Source organism: Limulus polyphemus, unplaced genomic scaffold (assembly GCF_000517525.1).
Source record: "Limulus polyphemus unplaced genomic scaffold, Limulus_polyphemus-2.1.2 Scaffold361, whole genome shotgun sequence".
NCBI classification, from domain to species: domain Eukaryota; kingdom Metazoa; phylum Arthropoda; class Merostomata; order Xiphosura; family Limulidae; genus Limulus; species Limulus polyphemus.
In genome coordinates this window covers 414,300-441,458 of record NW_013665971.1, presented here as the reverse complement: position 1 = coordinate 441,458, position 27,159 = coordinate 414,300, and the positions used below count along the sequence as shown (strand labels likewise).

The following is a 27,159-nucleotide window of genomic DNA, read 5'->3' as shown; positions in this document are numbered from 1 at the left end:
CAAAGTGTTCATATGTAGAGAGAGGTACAAACCCTATTATTCTATTATGAAATAAAATTTAATTTTAATCACAAACTGTGATTGAAGAGTTCAGTTGTTATTTTAAAGTGTTATATTAGTTCTTTGTCTCTGTGTCAAATGAAGTATTAATGTGTTTTTTAAAATCTTTTTTTAAATATTAATATACTTTTTAACATAGTTCTTTAGTTATATATTTTGTTTTCTTGTATTCTTAATGGCATTGAACAAATTTAAGATTATGTGTTTGATTTATTTTGATGTACTTGCAATAATTAAAACTAATGAGTAAAATGATTGAGATAATTTCATGTCAAAGTTTAACTGCTGGCTTGAGTGGATTGTTATACATAGGTGTGTACATTGAACATATCTGTTTGTTTGTGAAAGGAAATTGTGACACCCATTTCATAATCTGAATTTCAATAACTACTTGCCCTCTGCTGGCTCAGCAGCAAGTCTGGGGGCTTATAGTGCTTAAAATCAGGTTTTACTACTCATGGTGGACAGAACTCTGTGCTTAATAACCAAAAATACAATACCTACTTCATAACTTACGTTGTGATATTAATATTTTTAATTTATGTAAATCTTAAATTATAATAAGTTATTGAAAACTAAAAATGCACTGCCAAGATACGGCAAGGTGCTTGTGAAATACATGAAGAATGTTTAAATCTAGATCCTGTTCCAAAAGGGAAAAAGTTCAGATATATATCAGAATATATATTGATTTTGTGGGTGAATGATCTTGAGGCATCAAAGAAATATTTTTATCAGAAGCTCTTCTCTTATTTGCAAAATCTCTCTGTATTTTATTCTGGATTAAATACTGTGAACTAATCTATTTAGAACTTATTAACATAGTTAGCTTGTTGGAATTATTGGTTTTTAATGTTGTTTTACCTTCCCTAGTTGTGATATTTGACGTGTTCGCCCTTACAAATGCAACAGATTTAACTCCATTCCACAGTTTTGGTAGGCTCGGTTCAAGCAAGCTAAATAAAAAGTGGCATAAGTCACTGTGTTGAGTGAAATATTTTCTTTTTTTTGTAAATAAAGATACTGTTTTCTAAGCGAATCAATTTTTTTTTTCCTTTTTTAGCGGGTAAAGTAACAACAAATGATGAATTAGAAGAAATGTTGGAGAGTGGAAACCCTGCTATTTTTACACAAGGGGTAACTTGTTTTTGGATATTCAGATTTTTGACAGGCTTTTTATGTATGCTTATACAAAGAGAAACTTACTGTGTGACTTTTATTAAAGTGGTCATAACATATTTGCTTATTGTTTTGTGTATTTATAATTTAAAAGGATGATTGACTGTATCAGTTTCATGCTGTAACATTGCACAGAAGCAATGAAGAACTGTTCTTTATGAACCTTAAAAACATTAACGTCAGAATGTTAGTGTTTTTTATTTTTCATGTATTTAATAAAGAAGAGCTTAGGCGTGAAACTAAGAAAAAGTAACTACAGTGCCACATGTTTTAGCTTTTATTTACATTTTACACAATTTTACTATCATACAAGATTTTCATCTGCAGTTACACCAACTCTTGTTACAAAAAGAAAAAAAAAGCTTGCATATTCTTTTATGATTTATTTTCACCACAGGTTTAATTTGTTCTTTCAATTTTTGAGATACATTTTCATAAATAGATAAACAGGTTGTATCTATAATAGATTTGTATATGGATTATTAATGAAAAACATGGACATATTTTTAAAATATTAACATTTTTTTTCACAGACCAAGAATTTAAGGTAATTCTTCATTAATGTAATATCTATAATGTTAAAGCTCATTAAAAGAACTGTTATACTAAGATTTTAATATTTTTACCACTAATAAATTTATTTAGTGTGTTGTATGTAACTGACTATCATAGTTGTACCACTCTTCAAACATAGTTATACCACAAGAGACCGACACATGTTAGTTTTAAATATTAATTGACTCTTTTTCACATTTTTGCCTTTTAACACCTGTGAGCAAAAAGCAAAATAAATCAAGCATAAAGCAATGTTTGGAATACCATTATTTATATGACTAGTTTCTCTTACTTATACTTTCTCTAAGTTACACATATATCCCCTGTAAAGGAATTGTGAAATTTAACTTTACATAAAATATGATTGGAGGGGGGGGGTTATGTTAGACAGAATATAACCCAAAGCAGTTATTTGTATATACTTGTTCTCTTAAAAATTAGTGCCTTACTTTCAAGAAATACCCGGTGAATACAAAATTAATTGTCTGGTCTGCTAATATAATAATTAATATTAAAAAAAATCTTATAATGGTTGGATTGTCAAACATGGTGTATTTCTATACCCCCCCCCCCTTTCCCCTCTGTAATATAAAAATTCAGCTTATCTGAAAGTGAAAATATGTCTGTTTATTTTTGTCTTCTTTAAGATCATTATGGAAACACAGCAAGCCAAGCAAACCTTGGCAGATATTGAAGCTCGTCACAACGACATAATCAAGTTAGAGAATAGCATTCGAGAGCTTCATGATATGTTCATGGACATGGCGATGTTGGTTGAAAGTCAGGTAGGAATTTCTTTTTAATCTTCTTGTGAACACTTTGAAAATAACTGTCTTTACTTTTGACACAGCTTGTAACTACCAGCCTTAGTAACTCAGACTTAATTTGTATAAATTCAACTATTAATCACTGAATAATTTTTAAACATTTTTGTATTTGATACTTTGTCTCTTTATTTAAAAAAGAGCTTATAAAAGAGGCTAGTTACAATCTAAATTATAATGTGGGGTGCATAATTTTGATATGTAGGCATAGCATATGTTTTCTATCAAATTTTATTAATATAGGAATTTAAAAAAAATTTCATTTAGTTCACCTTTACGCAGTATTGTCATAAACATGTGGTCCAGAAAACTGTTGAGTCATTTTTGTTCTAATTACCTGTTTCTTTGTTATTCTTTAGCAGATAGAATCTACTTGTCACCTGGAAATGCTGCAATTTTCACACTGTGTAAAAACAAGTCAGACAGTAATGTTCTTCTACTTGGTTCAAGACATGAATCAAAGAAAAGTTTTCTCAAGGGATAATAGCATTTTTTTGTGCTCTGCATTGTATATAAAGATTGTGTTTCACATGTCTAGTCCATTTACTTCTTAGCTTTATACTCAAATGGTTAGCCAAATTCAGATTTACTTCACAATTTTTCCTGACCAATCCTCCTGTTATAAAGTGGACCTGTTTGATACTTGTGCAGAAACCAGTTGACCTTGAGAGTACCACATAATCATGTCCATCGGCATGATCAAAGATGGAGGAAGTAGTAATAAAAGTAGATGGAAGATTTCTTCCGTTTATTTGGACGATAAATTCCTGAACATGTAGCAGATAAATGTTCCATCAGAGGATTCTATGTCACAGCTATTCTCAAAAGAGGAATATTCACACAGTAAGGTTTTTAAATAATGTAAAATCAAAGGACAAAAACATTCAGAAAAGACAGAAGTTTTCAACATTTTTCATTAAAGTTGACAATCTTGAAAACTAGAGTTTAGAATAGAAAATGGCTAATAAACCACTCCAATTAGAGGAAATACAAACATCTTGAAATTGAAGGCTCTGATTATCAATAAAAAATAAAAGCCTTTAACCACATCCATTGGAGGATTCTTTGGCAAGTTTGTCAAGGTATGTGGTCAACACTGCCCTCACCACCACTCTTAATGAAAACAAGTTTTAGATGCTAAACATGTTGCCCATGTAACTATGGCTTACATTATATAAGAATTGTTCTAATAAAGAACTAAGTACCCCCCCCCCCCCCATATACTTGTACAGTGCTGATTCCATGGCATAGCAAACAAGGGAGGAGGAAGGGTGTACCAAGGGGGCACACCTTAATAATGGAGGAACGTAATATTTTGGTCTACTTTATAGTAGTCTTTAGTATTTTACATGTTATAAACTGAAATAAATAGAATATATAAAGAAGACAGAGTCTAATGCTTCTCATAAGATGGATCATAAGAAGCTGAATGAAGTCCTTTAGACATATGTGCTGTTCTCAAACAATCCTTGTAAAAGTGTTCCAGTAAACTCAATTCTAGATTTTCTGTGGCTGGAATTTACAGCACATCCACAAACAAGGTTTGATGACGTTGCCCTTACAGTGGTTAAGTGCATTACGGCCTTACACGAGGCAAAGGATGTGATCAAAAACTACTATCCCCATTCATTATTTGCCAGTTCTGTTACTTAAGGTTAATATCAAATTATTTCAAAATAGTGTAATACAGCAATACAATTTTTCAGATAATGAAAAGGAGGGACTTTTAAGAAGTCTATGTTTTCTAGGTTGAGCCTGTGATTAAAGCAATGAGTGTAAATTGCTTTGGTTTTTTTTTTTATCATATACTACCTTCTGAAAACACCATTAAACTGGCCACTCATTACTAATGCCCTATCATAGCACTGTGCGACACAACTTGTGATGTCTGTATTGCAGTCCTGAAGTACATCACGAGTGTAAGCTGCTAAGGAAGTAGCATCCATCTTTTTGAGTATGAGCAACATATGTACACTTCTGTTATGCATGTATCTTAACAACAACTGACAATTGTTCTTTCTTGTTTACATCCTTTGTTTCGTCTACCGTGATATAAAACCACTGAGATTTTCTTACTTTATCATTGATTTGTTCTTTAACCATCTTGGAAAGAATGTGAAAAATATGATTTTTTAAAAGATTCATTTGTAGATTTGGCTGTCTTATTTTTGAGGTGATTTTCCGAAGTGGGATTTTTTTTTGCCATCATATGTAATATTTCAAGGAAGTTGCCTCTGTTTATGCTGTATCCACTTACCATCTACTTATACTGTATAATTTTCTGACACACTTTTAAGACAAAATGTCATCCAAGGCTTTGATAAAATGCCTATTCTCTTCAATTTGCTTTTGTTAGGCAGAAGAAAGTACTTGGTTCATAGTCTTACCAGAAGCCACATGCTACATAAAGCCATGCCACTATATCATAGCATGTTTGTGAAATTCATCTTTTTTAATGTTTATAAAAGCTTCAGTCTTTTCCAGTACCCTTTTTCTAATGCCTAAATCTGTAATTTGAGAAAGCATTTTCTGGAGTACTCTATTGTGGAAAGATTACAACAGGAGCAGAAACCTGCACCTTGGCTTATTGAATAGTCTAACCATGTGTGGGATTTATACCATTGTTGAGTTCAAGGATCAGTATTTAATTCCAACCTGATGCTGTGGATATCAAGAAACCTTTTCCTATTTTGTCTCATCTGTTTTACTCAGACATAAGTTAGCTGGTCATAATGGCTTTTTTCTTAAACATTTTGCTGTATTTTCTTCAGTGTAACTAATTTGGCTTTCTATAAAACCTGTCCATTTGACATTAGACTCACTGCCGTCACTTTCATCAGTTCTAACAAATTCTACTTCCAAAACAAAACTAAATTCCTCAGCTCTTCTCCTCTATGCCTTTTCCTGATTGGACTAGAAGCATCCTCATCTGACTGTTTTTTGTTTTTTTTAATGAGATGCTATTGTTCTGTGCTTACGAACCTATGAATTAAACAATCAAGATAGGTTTTAAAATATAACTGTCATTTAAATACAGAGAAGTAGTATATATTTCCTACTTTCTCTGAAAGCTTATTTTGCTTAACATTAAGGTGATTGAGATTGCATAATATTTATATTTTTTATGTTATGTACACTACTGTGTAATAGCGTAAATTAATTTAGAAATATTAAAACAAAACTCGTAAACATATTTACTTTATTTTGAATAAATACACTGCAGGCAGTCTTACTGTTTGAATAGAAAACTGTTTATTGTTGTTCTAGTGTATTATCACCCCTTACAAGCAATGTCTCTTATTGTACTTTCATTTTTTTTAAACTATACTGTCTTTTATAAATGAAGTTCACTACTAAAATACATCACCTGGCTATACTACCACTGTCCTAAATTAAATTAAGTAAAACTTCTGTTCTACCTGGTCAGTAATGGCAGTTGACATGAATCTCTCTCTCACAAAACAAATGGAGATTTGGGCCTGTATTCACAAAGGGTTTACCACAGATTCACTATTACTAACTTTTTCTAAAAGGAATTAAAATACAAATGAAAATTAAAGTCACAGTACATAAATTTATTTTATAGATGTTTTGTATGAGTAAATAATTTTTCATTCATGTTATGGCTTATGTGTATGTTTATAGCCTTCAGTAAAAAATAATGTTAACATTGTATATGTGGAAAACTGTTTCGTGGGCTGTTAGAATTTCTCCATTTGTCATGCAATGGACACAACTTTACTATGGTGATACTGTACTTGAAAGACATTGTACATTTCAGAAGTGCCAATTACACAGGTATGAGTTAGTGAAAAAATTTAAAATGGAAAGTTACAAGGAAAGTGTGATTTAGTGAAATTTATTAAATTCTACAAACTATTTGTTGCTACAAACAGTGAAATTTTGTGAATACTAGTTACTAACTAGCCTTCCCCTGTAAAGTCAATAACAATTATAAAACTACAGTTTTGAAAACAAGCACATTTTTACTTGTCCAAGCCAGTTAGTCGGGTTTAAGAACCCACACAGCTTAGAATTGGTGGCACTAGTGTTGCATGGGGTGTTCCAGGCTGTTATACTTGTAATTCTGAATTTTCTAAGAAGCTGCAATTTTTATATCTAATATTAACCTTAAGATTAAATGATGATACGTAACATTGAGAATATTTTAAAAAGATATTTTTGTATCAAAACATATCAAACAGAAATGTTTTTTAAAAATGTCAGTACCTTTGCTGAGAGTTGTTGAGAATTTTTGTGAATGGTTTTAAATTCTGGTTTAACTCTTTTGTGCACTAGCCCAAGTGTAGAAGTTTTATGAAAGCAAGCATTTTCAAAGAATTAAAAAGTCAGTATATGATTCTGTTCTTCTCCAAAGGCTTTACACAGTGTGTCATCAGAATATTGTTTGTTTAATAGCAAATAATGATGGAAAAGAATGTGCCCCACATAAATCATTTATTATTTATCACTGTTATGTATTTATGCTAGTGGAAGTACATTACATTTGTTTGGAAGTGATTTTAGAATATACTTAGTTTTAATAATGGTGACTGGTGTATTTATTTAGTACTCATGATTTTTTGTGCTGAGTGAATTAAGTCTCTTATTTATGTATTTTTAATGTCCTTTTAAACGTTTCATTATGGTGAAAAAAGAATAACTTTGTTTAAAAATAGTAATCTTGCACTGTCCAAAAAAAATACAGACAAACATCCAGGGTTTTTCTCATAGGGTTAACAAAACCTTATCTTACCACAGTACGTAAAGATATTTAAATTTAGTTATCTGTAAAGAGGTCGTGTCAACGTTTGATAAAAAATAACTTTCTCGTGAAATACTGTTGAATTTATGTCTGTTTTTTTTTAGAAATGCTATTACTTCTATGTGTGAGTTTTTGGAAGGTGTTGATTATCTTATAGCATACCTGATTTTTTTTTGTTCCTTCAGGGGGAAATGATTGATAGAATTGAATATCAAGTGGAACATGCAAAGGATTACATAGAAGCTGCTAAACAGGATACAAAGAAGGCATTGGTATATCAAAGCAAAGCAAGAAGGGTAAGGAAAAAAATCTGTTATATTTATTTGTATCATATATATGATAACATATTGTACAAGCTACTTATTTTATCATTTGATCATAACAGATATACATGTGTTTATGTATGTATGTTAGAAATCTGTTGTTTCTGTTTGATTGTGGCTAGAAGCCAAGTGTCTGCAGTTTGTAAGAAAAAAAATAATTTTTTTTTCATAATTTCAGGCTTAAAATTTGTGTGTATAAATTCATCTTTTTCCATGTACTTGTATATCACTCTGATATTTTTTATGATTCTTGAAACTTCTGTTTGTCAGCTGAAATTACTTTCTTTAAAACAGTTTTTCAAAACAAGTTTTTGTTTGTAGTATGTATCACATTTGTAAAAGTTATTGGAATCTTAGGCTGTCAACCAAAAAATTTAAGTTTTGTTAATTTTGTGTTTTTTAGAGCTAAAAAAAAATAATAAATATAAAACTTTACATTAATTTCAGTTAACTGAGTTTATTTTGTAAATTTATTAAATTTCATTCATATTTACTAAGTTGGTATTATTTTGTTTTTGTTTATTTATTTATTTATTCATATTTCTGTTTTGTTTTCTTAGAAACAAATCATTATCATTATCCTGGTACTAGTTGTGGTTGGAGTTCTAACTTTAATTATTCTTGGCTCCACTGGTATTATCTGATACAGTTTTACATTGAATTGGAGGAGACTGCAACCCTAAGTGACCTTTGACCAAAGCATTTATACCGGTATTTGTTTGAATGTGGAAAGACTTTATACATGGGATCTTCTAATGTATGTAGATATGATTTTTGTATGAGGACTCCTGGGATTGTTGTGTGAACTAGAGATTTAAATGATGTTGGGTATTCTCCTGGATGTTTACTACCACATGTGGAATACTATGATAACAGTTTAAGTCAACCACTTGGTTCCTACTCGAATTTACAAAAAAATTATCAAACACTGGATATCCATTTTCTCTGATGTTTTGTCATGAACAACATCATACTTGTTATGGTACATTTTGATGACATTGAAACATAAAAATTCACGGATCTGAGGCAAGTTAAAAATAATTATGGTCATATATGTAGTGGTTATTCTCTTGTGTTTTTTCTATTAATTTGACTAATTCCCAGTCACAATATGCTAGTTCCAGTTTAATATTTCACAAATCATGTGTGAAAATCAAATTCAATATAAGGAGTGAGCACTAACTCTGTCTGTTACATATTCCAGATTTAAAAACATTTAAGAAGTATTTATCCTGTTTTTAAAGGAGATGTATGTTCAGTAGTTTTATTAATCTACTCAAAGCCAGACTTCAGCAGGGTGGATTACCTGACGTGATTGGAAGTTTAACAAAATAACTGAAGTTTTTTTCTTTGTAGCTTCTTGTCTAAATTTTAAAATATTGAAAATTCATATAATACACTTTTTTTCCCTTCAGAATTTGTAAACGAGTATAGTCACAAACATAAATAGTGTTCTATTTTTAATGCCTGTTAATTAAATTCAATGAAATATGTTACCTATGTTTTTGATCATATTGCATGCTTTGATGACCACCAAAATGAAATTAATGGTGAAAAAAACATACATTATAGTAAACAGCTGGAACACTATTCTAACCAAGTAATAGTGCTTTTTATCCCTATAATAGAATTTTGTGAAAAACGTTTTTGCTATTCAGAAGTTTGTTGTATGTAAAAATAGCTCGAAAATACTACCTACAACAATCGTTTGTTCCCAAAACACCGAGCTCGTTCAACCTTAGCTGTCAGTATGAAATATTGTTGGTAGCTCAATTATTCTTATTTTGTGTTGTTAGTTGAGAAAAGTGATGTGTTAAGTATATATCTTGGCTGAGCAACTGATTTACCATTTAGTTGGATGCATTAGGTGTTTCAGTTATCGTGTAAAAGTAATGCACAACACATTATTTCCGATATGACTTTTATAGCCTTGTGATTTATTTTTATTTTTACATAAACTCAAACAGGCCACAGATTATTCTAATGAACTTGTTTAATTATATGAATTGAGAAATGGGGATTTGTTTTCACACTTCAATTTCACTCGCTTCTTATCATAAAATAAATTATATACAACACTAGAAAAAGCAATTGATATAACTACAAACAATAACTCCTAGACTCCAGTGAAATATGCTTTTTCCTGACTTTTCACTGGAGAGTCATGTAACACACTGTCTGCAGCCACATGTCACATATATTCAAATCAGGATTTGTTTTCAAACACCTATTTTTTGTTCATAAAATTATATATATATATATATATAGCACTGTAAAAAGCAGTTGATGTGGATATAAACAATCACATCTAGATTTTAGTGAAAAATGTTTTTCCTGACTTTTCACCAGAGCTTCATGTAACATTATATCCACAACCATTTGTCACTTTGTTTTATGATTTTTATATTAGTATATTTATTGAATGTATAAGGTTTCTTTATAACCAGATTAAGACTGACTGGTAAGCTTAATTTGATGGGATAACTGAATTTGGTTCGAGCCCTTTTGTAAATCTAATAACATCTTGTAAGTAAAAAAAAAAGTAATCGTTGAATTTTAAACAATGAATTATTAAATTGTTTATCAGTTTCTTTTAATTTGATATTTAACAATATGCTTGATTTTGTGGGTTTGACAATTGTTTTTGTTTTTCTAATTGACTAGTTATGTACTAAAATCTCATACTAATCATCTATGTGCATGCAAGTATATATTAAGGTATGGAAACACATTCACATTCTTGTTAGAAGAATGTTCTACATTAGAATGTGATGAAAGAAATTACACATTATTTTTGTGGAAATTCAATCTCAAATGCTTTTGAAAGCACATGCAACAATTATTGTAACTTATTATTGAGTTTTATTAATGTGTTCAGTATATAACTTATTTCTCATTGGTATCATATATCAGCAAGAAATAGTATGAACCACTATTATATATTGCAGGATTATAAAGTATATTTTGTTACATGGGCTATGTTGTTTTATTGTTACAAGTGTCATAGTCTTATTCTGTGAAATCGGTTATCTCATTTTCTAACTAAATTAAGTAGACATACACAATGTTTCATGTAAAGCCTTAAAAAGAATCATATTCTGTAATGTATCATTTTTATTAATTTTTAGATTAAAGCAAGGACCTTTAATTTCAGAAATATATGTACTTTTTTATGTGACTAATTATTATTTTCTTTTAACTAATGAAGCATGAGATTTTTATTATTAATATAAAGAATCATTATTATATTTTGCAGTTTGAAGCAAAATTTGATTATTGTGTGAATTATTGTTTTTGAAAATTTAAAGATAATTAAGGTGTTTTGATGTATGGTTGAATAAAAAAAACTGTTAATCTCAGAAAGTTATATTAAAGATGTAATTAAATTTAAAAAATGTTAAGTTTTATGTAGTCTTCATATAAAAACTTAGTCATCGATGCTAAGAAATATTAAAATATTTGTATTGCAGAAACTTAAGTTAAGCCAAAGATATTGTATATCTGTTCATAAAATAAAATTTATGCTCATGATGATGTACATTTATTCTATTTAAAAAAATTTAACCAAGAACAGTTTAAAAAAAAAGTATTTGCAGTATATCACTTTCTTGCTTTAAGTTGTTATGATGTAAATAAAATGCTTTATGTTTATTATTTTATCTTGTCACTATAATTATTCAGCTCTCAGAAAGAAAAACAATTGAATAAATTCTTTGAATGTAGTGTACTGGTGGCTCAGTAATAAATTTTATGGCTGATATTGCTAAAACCTAAGGTTGAATCCCTGTGGTGGGCAGTGTGTGGATGTGCTTAACAATAAAACAAAGAATGTAAAGCATTATCAGACATGCATGCAGCAAATTTAGATCAATTTTACTAGTGAAGAGTAAACCTACAATTACAAGTTTTAGGCCTACAGTATATTTTCTCAATTTACTGCATTCATATTATAATACATTAACTTTTTTATCTGTTATTTTCAAGACTATGCTAATACAGGTCATGAAAATTGTCTTGATTTTTTGCTATGTAAATTAAGGTCCCCTACTACGTTAGCAGAAACCTCTAGGGCTAATAACTCTAATATTGAATATTTTATCCCTGTGCCATATATAGTGCAGGTAGCCAATTGTCATGCGAAGATGTGTGCATACCCTAAAAAAAAGCAAAACTACACCATTGAATTAAAAGAGAAAACTTTAGAGTTTAAATTTATTCAATAAAAATGTTTAAATCATTTAACCCTTTCACTGTGCCTGGGACATATATTTTCCAGTGCTCCCACCTCCCTCGCACTGTGACTGGGACAAATGTTTCCCATTATTATTCAAAATTGATGCGCGTGACGTATAGGAGTAAAATGAGTTGGAAAATATTTATTGGCATCCCACCTAATGTTGATGTGTGATTTCCCTCAATGTTTTCCACTCAGCCTTTCAGTAACCAACAAGATGCCTAAGCAGAATGTAAGACAACTGTGTGCAGACCATGCCTGCTCCGCTAGAGCGGCAAGAAGTAACCCTAATTACTATGTAGATATGCTTGACTTGGATAGTGTAGAAGATAGTGAAAGTGAGTCGAGTGGTGTTTAAATGTGTGATGATGAAGAGGCAGTGAAACAAGAAGATGCTAGCTCTCCATCTAGTGATGATATTCAAGATGATGAACTTGGTCCCAGCAGAGGAAGGTGTAAACAGCTTCAACAATGGGAAACATTTGTCCCTGTCACAGTGTGAGAGGGTGGGAGTACTGGGAAATATATGTCCCAGCCACTGTGAATTGGGTTAATTTTGTATATAAATTTTTTTTTTTAATGTAAATTAGATTTTTGTTCATTTCAGCATACTCTGAGTAGAAACATTAATGTATGTGAATTACCTGATTTTTATTTTCCTAGGCATGATATAGCACTTAGAACTACCTAGATGGAAAATCAAAATACATTTGAACAAACTAGTGCTCATTTGACCGTGTAACTTCAATACAAGTGTATTTTTATTATAACAGGTGGCCATATTGGCTAGTTGTGTGAGCTTGACTTTAAATCCAGTTACAATAGATTTATATTAAATCCAGGTATACAGTTGCCAGTGGAGTACACGGGTCACTAACTCGAGGAAGTTTGCTGTTGGAATAAAGAATTGATTTGGAGACTGAGATTCAAAATACAACACTTTAATGCAATATATTAAGATACTTGGCTATATCGAAATTACCGAAAGTATCTTGGAACACGTTGCTATCAAAACTGTTGAACTCGTCAACTTGCGTTGGTAACTGTTCTTCGATTAATCTTTCTATAACATACAATAAATTACTGAATAGTACAAGCTATTACCAATTAATACATTTAGAGATCTGTTCATATGTAAATCATTATTAAACATGATACACTCAGTCTTACTACATTATTCAATTTAGGAGAAATAGCAATTGTTACTTACATCAAGGGTGAAGTAGTGTTCTAAGCCTTTTGAAGAACTAAAGTCTTCATTATCTTCAGTATTTTTTAGCAGTGTCAGAGGAACTCCTTTAGCACCGGGGAGAGACCGAGAGACTGACTTTCTAGCCCAATACAGGGGTTCTTATACCAAATCATTTGGTATTCTTACGAGTTTCCAAACAGTGTATACATCTAACCCGCACGTAGATGCAACACTTAATTGGATGATTTTTGCAAACTCATCGTGATTCTCAGAATCAAAAACATAAATTCTTTGATAATTAGCTATAGTCGAAGACAGTAAATCAGCAGCCTATTTATTTGTATCTCTCCTCATCTTCTTGACATTGATCCTACATCAGAGTTCTATTTAATCCCTTTTTTGGAAGTTGTGTCCAAGATAATATAGATGTTTCTCGTAGCTATCTCTCTCTGCTACGGTGGCATCAGTCTATGGATATAGATCTTGTGTCTAGCCTCAAATAAAGTTACATAAATACTCTCATGGCTGTGATAGCGTTGGTTTATTGACAGTATAAACATTTATCTTAAATACAAACTAAAATTTATCTTTGATTTATACTTGACCTACTTTTTTTTCTTTGTCAATCCTTGTTATATAACCACTTGTAAGCATTCACTAAGTGTGCACAATATTTTTTCTTATTGGATATATGTGTGCCACACATGGAACTTTTTGTGATATGCATATTTTCTCAATTCTTAAAGCATGTGTAATACAGTGAAATGCCCAAAATGCTTCATTATCAATTTGATCCAATCACTGTTTCTCAACCTCAGATGTCGTTGTATGGTGTAATTGCGAATATATCTGCTTTAAGAAGTTATTGGCTTTTGACCTAAGCAAATAAGTGCTGTTTTCCAGTTCTTTTCAACTGTGTAAACCAATATAGCTTCCAGTTCAGCAGATTTGCATAGAGACCAAAACAGAGTGTTAAAAGCTTTGCTTGGTGATTGTTGTTAGAAGAAAAAGTGTTTGTGAATAACTTCCATTACAATTACATCATGGAACATGATAGGATAGGCATACTTTACTCCTTTTGTATCATATTGCTGACAAGTCTGTTTATTTATGAGGCCATGTCTACATTAGATCTTATTGGCCTAAGAAATCAAATATATATATATATATAACAACTTTAAACTTATTACATATATTAAATGAAACTTTCTGATTAACAGTTTAAAAACAAGTCTGTTTGCTTTAAACATTGGTATGTTAAAAAGGGTTTGTTTTATTCCAATGAAACCGAGTGTGTGGTGTTTTTTCGAATCAAAACAAAAATAAAATCTTTATAGGAAAGTTTTAGCAAGAATATAGAAAGATATAACATCAGTAATCAAAACTCTACAATAAAGGTCAGCATTTTTAATTGTTCCTTAAAAAACATATCACAATGAAATCTTTTTTTTTAAATTTGAAAGCTGTGAATTTCTATAAATAAAACATTTTATATGTTTTATTTATAGAATCTACATGATGTTCTGAAGTTTCAAACTATTTCATACAGAACTGTTTATTTTCTTCTTTCTTTGCAATGCAAAAAAGCAAACCATACAACTGGTGCATCAAATGCCTGCACCAAGGCATTTGAGAGTTAAAACTTGGGATGGTTAGTACAGGTACCCGTGATGTAATTTTGCATAAATATTAAAAACAAACCAAAGTTAATAAGATGTGGGTGTTCTATGCAGGCATAGCATTCATTTTCAACCTTGTTATTTATTGTAGAGTCCCTCAAAAAATTTTCAAAGTCTATGCATTATTTGGATAACAAATGGTCCCGAAAGTCGATAAGTTTATTTCATTTGAGCTGCCTTCATTATTCTCTTGAGATAACACCTGTTCTGCCCATGGAATGGGTGGGTGGCTGTACATTCTTCAAGAATGTAGTTGATAGCCAGTGTCCTCCAGGAAATGGAAGGTCAGATGATATCTCGATGCTATAGTCTCCCATATCTGAACGAGAATGACCAGTCATGTGGGTAGTGCTATAGTCACTATGGGTAGATCCAACATTTCCATTTAAGTAAGAAACATTAGATTTAAACATTCTGGAATAGGTTGGGTAGAGTAAACATTATTGTCCCTTAAGTGAGTTGGTTGAGGGGAAGTCATTTTGATGGAAGAAAACCAGTTAATTCATGAATCCAATGAAAGGTGACTGTCCAGCATCCAGAAATAAAGTACACACACACACTATTTTTGTTTTAATAAAGATTTTTGTTTCACACAGATGTCCAGTCTGTTTAATTTTTTGCTTAATTTTTCAGTTAATTAAATTCAGAATTGCTTTGTGGTTTATCCTGCTGATTCTTTCGTTAGTAAGAGGACCTAACTAATACTCTTTGAGGAATCAGTTTAACATGAAAACACCATGTGGGTAGTTCAAGAACTAGAAATATTTCTTTGTTAGTATTTCTTTCTTTCATTTTTTTTTGTCTTAGTAATACTATGCTTTATATTCTTTTAGCCTGTATTTATGATGGAATGATAAAGTTAGAATAAGGAAGGTTATTCTTTTATTTTACTTTTGGAATTTACAAATTTTTGTAACTCGTACTTTATGGTTAACTGATATCATAACAATTATGTAAGAGATTGCATGAATGTGTGAGGAACAAGTACATTTAAGATGACAACATCTTTGAGTTTCTTCACCCAGCTGTGATTTTGGCTCAAGCTCATCAAGAACAAATAGATTTATTCATTCATCTTCAAATCTCTAGACCTCCCCCATTTCTTTGCTTATTTTCCTTTTAGAAACAGTGATTTCTTAATCTCGGTATCTCCCCAATTTTGGGAAGTAGTATACCTAATATTGATGATAAAAGTTACACAATGCTGCAGGTTATTTTTAACATTTCTCTTAATTAATCCATTACAAGTTTCAGATCAGAGGCTTGCAAAAATAACATTTTAAATTTAATTTTATTCTGCCTTGTGTTGCTGCCCAGTAAGCCTTTTGTTCAATATTACAACTCAGTACTGATGTTTGGCAGACAACAGTTTATCCTTGACATTAGACCTATTGGTTTCTTTGATTCACCAGATTTGAGCATTTAACACTAAGGTAGTATACCTTTATAGTGTATATGAAGAATACCAATTCACATACTACACACTTTGCTATTACATCTTCTACCTTAGTTTCTTAACTCTTGGATAAGTATTGTAGTTTGCCTTTTAGTTACTGTTGGAAAACAGAAGAGAGAAAGAATTAGGAATGCTCAACTAAATTAAAAGTACCTAAAAATAAAAAATTTGAGAGGAAATTTTAGAAGACTTACAGAAATACGGAAAAGAAGGAGGCACCTACAAAAAAATACACATTGTATATCTTTGTTTGAAAATCATATATTGTAATCTAAACACTAAACTGATGGATAATGATACAGCTCTGGAAGAAGGTTTCAATTGAACTGTCCAGACAAACTGTGAACATATCAGGTAAGGAAAAGCTTTGTTGGTGTTGTCTGTGCTGGAGCTATCTTGTTGAGTTACAGTATTCCACCTTCTAATTTGTTGATGGAGATCTGTTGTTCCAGCAAAGGCACCCCCTCCTCCATGATACATCACATTCATGGGCTGATAATGTTGCAAAAACATAACATAAAGAAATTTAACATGAGTTTTTGATGATAAGTAAGAAATAAAGAGATATAATTCTCAAAATTGGTTTCTTCTGATTCCTAAATTCTAGGTATCTCAGTCTGACGTACTACCATTATCAGCCACATATCGAAATTAATCTTTACATTAATGATATATCTGGATTGTGTTCACTACTAGTGAAGTTCACATCTTGCTTCATATTTACGTCTTTTTGCCTGACAACATTTCATGTAAAAAGCTGGAAAAAAAAAAAGAGAGGGTGAAATCATTAAGTTTCCATGTAAAATGCACAGAAAATCTCAAAAATAATGGGATTTATTGTAACGTTTATGGTATTTTTATTTAATTTTGTTTGTGGCTGTTATTAGGGTTGCTTGTAACCATTACAGTGTTGGATCCACAAACGATGTGATCCATAAATAGTTTTGAAAAAGTGTAAAAAATCCAGTGATGTTCAAATAGATTACATTGGTTGTTCTAATGTTCTAACAATTAATTATTAAAGTGCCAAGATATAAAACATCATGAGGTCATAGCCTGAAACAGTTGTGCCAATGGAGTTATAAGAATCTTGCATATGATGACTGACTTGATGTATTAGTCTCCCATGATTACTCATTCATTTTACTTTTTATGCATAACTGTAGTTGAACATTAATCCCTTAGATTAAAAATAATCTTGGGAAAACCTTAAATAGTTGTGTTTTGTTCAGTTGAGTAGTTTAGAATGAACTGTTTCACTCGTATGCCACTTCTTCACAGATTCACCTTCACTGAACTTGATGGTTTTCTTTTGACTGGCACCCAGTCCCCAGAGTGCTTCTAACAGCCATTTTTAAAAATAGGTTTGACTTTTATCAACCATAGCTGAGTTGCTCACAACCTAAGTTCACACAAACACTTTAAAAGTCTTCTAAATACATTCTGATTATTAAAGCTTTAAGGCACTTGTTTAAGAACTTGATTAAAATACTTTCTACATATATATATGTTTTAAATTGTGTATTTTGAGATGTTGATTGTGTCAGTTTTTAAGTAAGGTTACTTCTCACACCTAGTTTGCTAAACATAGCATTTGATTAACAAATGGTAGGAAAATTGAAGACTTAGAGCTCGGAAAGAAGAGTAAACTAACTTCATGAGGAAAAAGTATATATATATATATATATACACACACATTGTACTAGAAATAATTATGGAAGTGCATAGATCACGTGCTTACATTAGTCACATACAATGAGTAATTGCAATAAGTAAATTATTACAGAAAATATAACAGTGAATAAGTTGCACTGGTATTTTTGTTCAATTGTGTTTTAGTGTTACTTATTTTAACTTATGGTTCACTACATTTTACCCAACGTAGAAAGAAAACATATGTAAAATATTCTTATATATTTCATTTCATTTCTCCCTTGTCATATTTACTTATAAACATAACCAGTGGTGCAAGGTCACCACAAAACAAACATTTCAAAGTAAATAAAGTTTATTTATACATTAAAACAGTCAGTATTTAATACTACATTTACAAAATACATAAAAATTGTATAGTTAATTTATTACTTTTAAGGTTTTCTTAATTATTCAGCAATTTGATTTATAGTTTTCAAAGGTATTCTTTTTTAACGAGTGACTTTTTTTCATTGATGGTAGTATTGATATTATTAAGTTTTAGCAATAATAATTGTTATCTTACCATTTTTCTTGTTATCTGTTTTTTTTTCTCTTTAGAAACAAATCATGATTATAATCTGTGTGATGATTCTGGTGATCATCCTTGTGTCAACATTAGGTGGATATTTTGGCATGTAACATCACATAGACTACCTGACCACATCCACTTAACCAGGAGTTACTGATTCCCCCTGGATACAAACATTTTCTACTAGTACCCAGGTTCAACAATGATTTGCCTAAATGTAAAAATGTTGTTTTATTAGTCTTCTACTTAGGATTTATAGGAAAAATTTTTGAAAATATGTTAATGTTTGACTTTAGCTTTGTTATAAAGGCTAGGAAAATGAAAATTTGGTTAAGTCAGAATTGTGAATTTTTATTTAGTCATGCACATAAAAAATCATCATGCTAACACAAATACCACTGTACTAGTTGTAGAGCTAACCATGGTGCCAATAGCTTTAAACAAATAGAATTAGGCTATTTGAAAATGTGAATTAGATTTGTCATGGTGAAGAAATTTTTTTACATACAATTTTATTTCAATTAATTATTTGAATCTCAGGTCAGTTTGAAACCTGCACCTATTCCACTGTAAAAATTGTTTGTGATGTTGAAAGAAGAATTTTGGGTAATTTCATAAAACAAAAAGGAGAATAAGACATTTGTATAATAATGCACAAAAGATTAAAGAATTCACAAAACCCCAAAAAATGACTAGTCTTGTGATTCTTAAGGAATGGAGTAAAACTGATTTGTAATTTTACTTTTTTGCTGCTATATTGATGACTTAGTCACCATTATTTCAGATAAGTTTACAAATTTTATATTTTTATGCATTGAATCAAACACTTTAGTTAATGGTAATGCCTTCTACAATGATGTGAAATGATCTTACAATTTTTTTTCACATAATTTGGTGTCATTTCAAATTCACAAAGAAGTAAATAGTGAAATGAAAAAAAAAATAAGTAAAAAAGAATATACATAAAATCTTTACCTAATTATCATTATTCTAATGTTTCCAAAGCTGTATTCCCCATCCCCAAGATACATCTTGAACTAGTTGAAAAATAAATCCACAAAAACACCTAAAAAAGCAAATGATGGTAAATAAAATGGCTTGAAAGTATATTTTCACTTAGTCGTCCCATTGAAATTATTATTCTAAAGCATTTTATTGTAACTGTTTACTTTCTTAATACAGCTATCGAAAGGGGAATATTTTTGCAACACATCACCAGGGAAACTGTGAGCCAGATATCATTATACTGTAACTACAGTTTTTCATATTATTCATAAGTCAATTAAATGTGATGAGATATTAGGGTTTTATTTCTCACATTTTAAAAATGAAAGGTTATCAAATTGAAAATGATTTTTTTTTGTATTGTGATGCATAGCTATTTATGTTGTAATGAGCAATTACGTAGTAGAAAGAGCTCCTTATTTCAACTCATTGTGAAAGTTAATGTGATAAAGTGTTTAATATCAGATTATGAAGACCATTGTTTTGTAATATCTTACAATTGCCTGAACTGTTTATCAATGGTAGCAGCAAGCATAATGCATATAACACCATATATAAACTTACACAATGGCTTGCATGCTACATCTAGTCTATACACATAAATAATGACAGTATGTGTAATTATAGATTAACCTATTTCACCTTTTGTGTTACAGCACACATTTAAGAATCTGGTAGGGATAATAACCTATACTGAGCTGTCCATTAACAAGTTTGCTCATTAACAATACACTTTAATATATAAAAAGATTGCTGAAGCAAAGCTTAAAAATTGCGAGTCACATTAGTAAGAAAGTATCAGAGCAACTTTCTCTATAAAAATGCACATTAACAAGTTTTTCGTTGATAATACACTCTGAAGTATCACAAGACTGCAGAAGTAAAGCTTAAAACTGAAATCTCATTGTAGAAAAGTGTTAGAGCAAATTACTCGATGAAAGAAATAACTTAAATTTTAAAAAAATGAAGAAGAAAAACAGAGATAATTGTGTACTCTAATTGTATCCCTGCAAATTTACTATGAAAATGATTTCATTTCAGAAACTTATTAAATTGAGTTTGGTTTTAAATGCACTCAAAAACTCCCCTAGTATTACAACTAATGTAAGTTCTTTGGTGTTTTGCTTGTGTGATATGATAGATATGAATTTTTTCTCATGTTTTGAAGGTGTATTTTTTGTCCAGAGTTAAAATATTCAAATACTTTGTATGTTTGTTTTTCTATACTTTTAGGTAGTGGCAGACTGGCTAGGGGGAGAATGCCCTACAAGCCATTTCCTGACATTGTTAGAGTTAGATGTTTCCCTCTAGACAGCCAAAACACCTTAAATTCTGAATCATTTGTTATTATAATTAAGTCATTTTATGAAAATTTTGTGTAGGTTACTGGTAACATATGTAAAAGAAAATGTAATATTATATAATTCCACTTCAGTTTTAACTTGAACACTTGTATTTTTTTTATAATCCTCTTCACCCTCAATCACTTTCACTTGTTGGACTTCAGGGTTTTCCTTAGCCAGTCAATCCTTGCCTCTAGAAAAGTCAAATAAGGTGTACATTATCAATGTAGTATAATTTCTGGAATATAAATCTAATGAATCTAAATTGTGTGAAAAATATACTTTTTATGTTGTTCTTTTAGTTAATAGTTTAAATTGGAGAAAATGATGAAAATTGTGTGTAGGGTCTGTTTAACCAAGCAAATCTTTCCAGCATCAGCATTTTCATTGTTTAATTTTTCGTGTAATTGTTATAAGCCCTCTCTAGAGTTTTGCATATGGCATTGAATAATAAGTGACTTGCAGAGAAAAAGTTGGTGATAGTTATCTTTAAATCGGTTCACATCCATATTTTTTTGAAGCCCAAGTTTGTACAAATATTTATCTTTTTGTATCAAGTCAGCAATACAAGTAAGCCATAAAGTTCTTAATTTCATGCATTGTAAATATTTTTTAATTCTACAAAAAGAAATGTCAATTACATTATCAAATGAAGATAGAAGTTTATGAATGGCTGGCATTATAATTAGCATAAAATAATTTAAAAAAAAGGAGTTAAAAGTATATGTATGAAAATTGGTATTTTATTAACTGATCTGTAATCACTCTTCAGCCATATTTTAAAATAATAAAAACAAAACTAATGAAAAAATCCTTAGGATCATGAACTATACAGGAAGAAAACTTTTGTTGAGCACAAGTTGGTAGAAATATTACATATGATACGCCTTGGGATTGCAATTCTGCTATTGCACAGAAATGGGCTCTTCTTGTAGCAAAAACATGCAAATAGACATTTTGTGTTACCAAGTCTTCCTGCTGTTTTTAGTCAATTTTCATTAATGTGTTTTTGCACATTTAATATTTTTTATGTAACTTTAATGTATTGAACATTTTAAATATTTTATTTTTTCTTGCATTGACTTTAATTTGTCATCATTAGCATTTAGACCCTTGGCTGTTCACTGCAAAATCAGTTGTTTATTTGTTTTTATTTACCGTTTTCTTGTTACCAGTCAGTTTAGAAAGTGTCGGTGAGTTCTTTAAGTAAAAATGGTTATGTTTATAAAGATTGTTTTGTTTCTAAAATATTTTGTTAGAAGGTGTAATTAAGATTTTATCACTATGAATGTTCAGAACCGTAATGTAAATATCCTATTTATTTTTTATGGGTGCTTTGTAATCAGCATTAGCAAATTTTTAACGAGTTCTGTGTTAATGAACTTGAACATTTTCAGGCTATTTTATGAACAAAAATGGTTTGATTTAAAAGTTACATATATATATATCGTGGGAAGAAAACATGCTATAGAACCAAAACAACCATAGGTAAGTATACCTAAACTGTAAATTATCTTGTCAAATCCAAAAAATAATAGTTCTAAAAAAAATCTGTGATTTAAGGGGTTTTGTAATAAAAGGATGTAATATTCAGAACTTAATTGATTCTGTAAGTGCATTAAAAAAAAGTTCCAAAATAATAACATTTTTAAAATTTAAACTTAAAGTTTTCTACTTTTAGATATTTTGAAATCCAAACCATAATCAGTAAGAACAAAAAAAAAAGGACTTAATCCAACTCGTATCTCATAAAACCAGTCATTACAATTTTTGGTAAAGTTTATAATGGAAACTTTGGAATCATTGCCACAAATGGATTAGTACTTTTTCTCCAATACATTATACATAGAATTTCAAAGTTTACAAACCTATATATACATAATGAGAACACAAACACAAGGAAAAAATAATGTATGAAGACTAATACAGTAGGTCCAAATGAAAACAATTTGGTGAAGTAGCATGAAATCTAGTGAGAGAGTGGTACTTATATCATTGTAGTAAATATAACCTTTCAGTTTAATTTATGATGTTACATTTGTTGAAAAAAAATCAAAGCTTTAATTTTCATTGGATCTATTGCTTGTTTAATAAGTTTGGAAAAGATTAATTGAACTTAGCTGGTAAATGGCACTTAAAGTAATATTTTACAAAATTACAAAGATTCTGTGATAAGTGATTAAGATAGAAGTGTTGATCCTTAGTATGTAGAATTTCAAAAATTTTGTCTAGTAACTTCTCTGTTTATACTACTTAATAATTATTTTCGCTTGTGTGATATGTATATATTTGTATGAAAGTTCACTTGAAATTATGAATGCATGTTTGATCTGTATTCTGTTCTTTTTTATAAGTCATTCGACAAATTGTTTTATCAACCCTAAAATCACCGGTAGTTAAATAACGAAATTGACAGTGAAGCTTCCTTCTTGTTACTTCAAAATGCAAATGACCATATTTAAACAGCCAAGTTTCCATATGTATTTGTTTCTGCAAGAGTATTTATCAAACTTTTTTTGGGGGGGTAGTGAAAAAAAAAGAAAAATAAACCTGTCAGCTCAACAACTATTTATGTATGCTTATTTTGTGACGTAAATTTGTGTCCATGATGATTTTTTCCTCACTGTAAAAAAAAAAAAAATTAAAGAAAGGACATTAAGGATGATTCATAGCTCATTACAATTATTCTTGTGTGGTTCCTTGTTAATTTCATCATCAGTTGTTACTTCTGTACTCATGTTTTGCTTATTTACATAGCTATCTTTCACTGATCACTTTTCCATTTGATTGGGGAAGGAATTAACAAAATTTCTGATGTTTTCCTTCTTAAACTTTCACCAATGTGATAATCATTCTTTTTTTGAAATCATATTTCATTATTCATTGATGAGGTACAGGAGGTTATTAAGCATATTTTTTATTAAGAGGTGAAACTTAAAAGGAGTGAAACAAATTGTGTACTTGGGAAGAGAATACCGACATCACCTAATATGGCAATAAACTTCATTATCATTAGCCACAAATTGGAGTAGTCATCTCCTTCCACATATTCCTTATTCTTAATTATATCTATGTATCCTGGCGAAAAGTGATATTTAAAAGCATATCACATGTTTAGAAAGTCTCATGTACTTCTGGTTAAAGCTGAGTAATAATGCTTGTATGTAGTTCAGCAGGAATAATGTTTTTTTAATATTAGATGTTAACCTGGTAGATGTATAAAGTTTTTTACAATTAGTTTCTGGTCACACAATCTCATTACATGTATATAGTGTTGTAGAATTAGCTTTCTTGCAAATAATACATTACTTATAATATGTATAAATTTTTAATAGTTTTTATTTTATTCAAAATAGCACATTTATTATATACAATTTTATAGTGTTTAGAAAAATTAAGCTACACTAGTTTGTCTTGCGTGTTTAGTATCTAATGAGTCACTACTATCATGTCATGTTATCACTTAAATTTTGTGTTGACTGATAAATCTTAGTCACTTCACCTTCTTCCCCAAAATCTCAGGATACATAGAATGAAAGACTAACATATAGAAGTTCAGAAATTTGTATTCTAGGTGGAATGCTTTGTAATTATTTCATCTATAAGCATTTTTTAAAAGCAGTAATAATTTATTAAACTAAAGTCAATCTGTCATGTTGGAAAGTAACATTATCACACAGACATAATAGGATGCTCAAAGCATTTATATATTGTATATATATTATATTACTTGACTATCAAAAGTGAAAAATGTCAACAAGCTTGTTGGGGTAAAAATGATTTTTCATTATTGAGAGATAAAAATATAACAGATTTTCTCATTACGTTAATATTTACGATATGTAAAATTTCTCAATTTTTTCATCCCATGGTTTCCATCATGCTAAAAAAAATGATCCCATACGAGTGACTGAAGTGCCATTTGTATGTATTGGTAAGCAATTGTTTTTAACATTACACAAATAGACCGACTGTTTACAGGTAAAGAACGTAATCTCTATTTCTAGGACTGCTCAATGACTAAATAAGAAAGGATTATCATTCTGATGAAATTGTAATATTATGTACTTAATGAATCTATGTTTTAATATTAAATTATTTGTAGCCAGCTTTAAGATAATTATGAACTTTCTAAACACTTATATATATATATATGTCTAAGGAAAATTTAAGACTTGCCCACCTTTTATTTTTGGGAGAAGGAGTTTATGAATTTAATGTACGATTCTACATATTTCCAGTGATGATAATCAATTAGGAACAAACATAACCAAATAAGATAGAACTACAAACACATCTTGTGAATCATTTAGTTGTTTTTAAATGTACTTGAAATTCAAATAACGATAAAAAACACTTAAAGTTTAAACCAAAAAAACTGTATATTTTTATGTATAGTTGATTTTTACATGGATTTATATCATAAATTGCAACTTGAAATTTCAACATACCACAAAATAATTTATCAAAGTTGCAGAACGTGGTGGTTAGGGTGCTCAATTCGCAATCTACGAGTCAAAACCTGTCACCAAACATGTTCACCCTTTCAGCTTTGGAGGCACTATTCATTGGTAAAGAATAGCCCAAGAACTAGTGGTTTTGACTATCTAGCTCCCTTCTATCACTTCAAAATGGGGATGGCTAGTGCAGATAGCCCTTGAGTAGCTTGCTTAAAATTCAACAAACAAATCCATGTTACTGCTAGGTACGTTTATAACTTTCATATAATTGTTTTCTGTGTTATAACAACAAAAACTATCATTAGATCTTCTGTTGTTTACAAGAGTGAAAAATGCCAAAAGAAATAACATATGTAGCAAAATAAGTCAGTTTATGATTTGTGTAAACTTCCTTTACAACCCAACATCTCTAGTGTTATTTTACAAGCTGGTATTGCCCCCGTTGTAACTATGATTTTTATTGCTACCTAATATTGTCAGTATTTTTTTTGTGTTCAATACTCCCTTTAATATCAAAAGCTTCCTTTTTTTTTCCACTAGTGTTTGTAATAAGCACTTTCTTTCTTTTACTCTGTGATGTATTAAGTACATTACGATTACTAGTTTTTGGATGTTGCACATTTTGTTTGATTTATACATATATTTTACATCCTTTACTAAATGATGCTGCCATTGTTTTTACTTGAACATGTCAATATGTCTTTTAAGTGTGAAAATTATTCATTAGAATAAAGAAATATGTAAATGGAAGTCAAGGGTTTTTTTTTGTGTTTCATAAACGTATTTAAATGCTAATGTTTGTTTTGAAATACTAAATTTAAAACAAAATCACTACCTTTAATAAAGCTTAATAAAATTATAAAAATAAATTATATTTTGTTTTCTAGAAGAGTGACTTGTTTGCCTCTATTATTAAAAATCAATTCGCAAGGAAACTAAACACAATACACTATTATCATAATCCTTTTAGGGCTGATGACAACTAGTTCTTTATTTGAAAATACCTGTAATCGTTTTCCTAGAAATAGGGCCTTTCCTTAACAGTGATGCTTTCTATCTGTTGAATTTCTGATTGACTTTCAGTATATTTTCACAAAACTATACGAAATGTAATTATTTTCTTGAACCTCATACGAGATTTGTTAACTGATATCACCAAAATTTCAAAAATGTTTCTTTAACATACATTAGAGTGAATAAAAATACTTTGAGATCTCGTTTCTTTAGTGGTTAGACTTGCATTTTTTAATATGAATTCTTTTTCTGGCTGACATGTGATATATTACTCCTTAATCAAGGCACCATGCCCCTTACACACATGCATAATTGTTTTTTTTTTTTACGTAGGAAAATTCTTCAAACCGAAAATCATTATCACAACTAAAAAAAAAAGATTAGAGAATAATATTCAAAAGTTACATCAAGACCTAAGTTTATGGTTGGCATTCAGTCATGCCAATGATAACACTCGATTTGACCTTATATTTTGTAACTTTCGTCTGTTAATAGCTGTAAGTACAGATTTAGTGAGGAAAATAAAACTATCATGGAGAAGACTAAATGTAAAAATTAGTTAGGAACAAAATGGTACCTACATTTATCCTTGGAATTTTGGCATTAGCAATGTGATAAATGCTTCTCTATAACTGATTTCTGAATTCAGACTTAACGTAACAATGTTTTGGGACAACAAGGGATCTACTGGTCCATCTCAGCTGTCCCATCCTCTATACTAAACTAAAACCATTAAATAAATAAATAAAAAATCTTACTGCCAGCCTTTATCATTCATATACTTGTCAAGCCTTTTCTTAAGCTCACTTAAATTTACTGCCTCTATAACATCCAAAGGCAACCCCT

General features: G+C 30.0%; 2 protein-coding genes across 3 annotated transcripts in view; one reads left to right on the top strand and one right to left on the bottom strand.

Moving 5' to 3' along the window:
- LOC106457694 (syntaxin-like) overlaps positions 1–8,495 on the top strand; it is a 28,279-nt gene extending 19,784 nt beyond the window's left edge. Inside the window, 4 exon segments of the mRNA NM_001314093.1 lie at positions 1,124–1,197; positions 2,442–2,579; positions 7,569–7,679; positions 8,267–8,495. Coding sequence (NP_001301022.1) covers positions 1,124–1,197; positions 2,442–2,579; positions 7,569–7,679; positions 8,267–8,350 — 407 coding nt within the window. The 3' untranslated portion in view covers positions 8,351–8,495.
- Positions 8,496–18,762: 10,267 nt separating this feature from the next.
- Positions 18,763–27,159, bottom strand: part of LOC106457680 — a 28,400-nt gene continuing 20,003 nt past the window's right edge. Inside the window, exon 4 of one of the 2 annotated variants that reach the window (XM_013917119.2) lies at positions 18,763–25,508. In XM_013917119.2, the coding sequence (XP_013772573.2) occupies positions 25,447–25,508 (62 nt within the window). In that variant the 3' untranslated portion in view covers positions 18,763–25,446. The remainder of the gene's footprint in view (positions 25,509–27,159) is intronic. The other variant, XM_022383695.1, reaches the window with a different exon arrangement.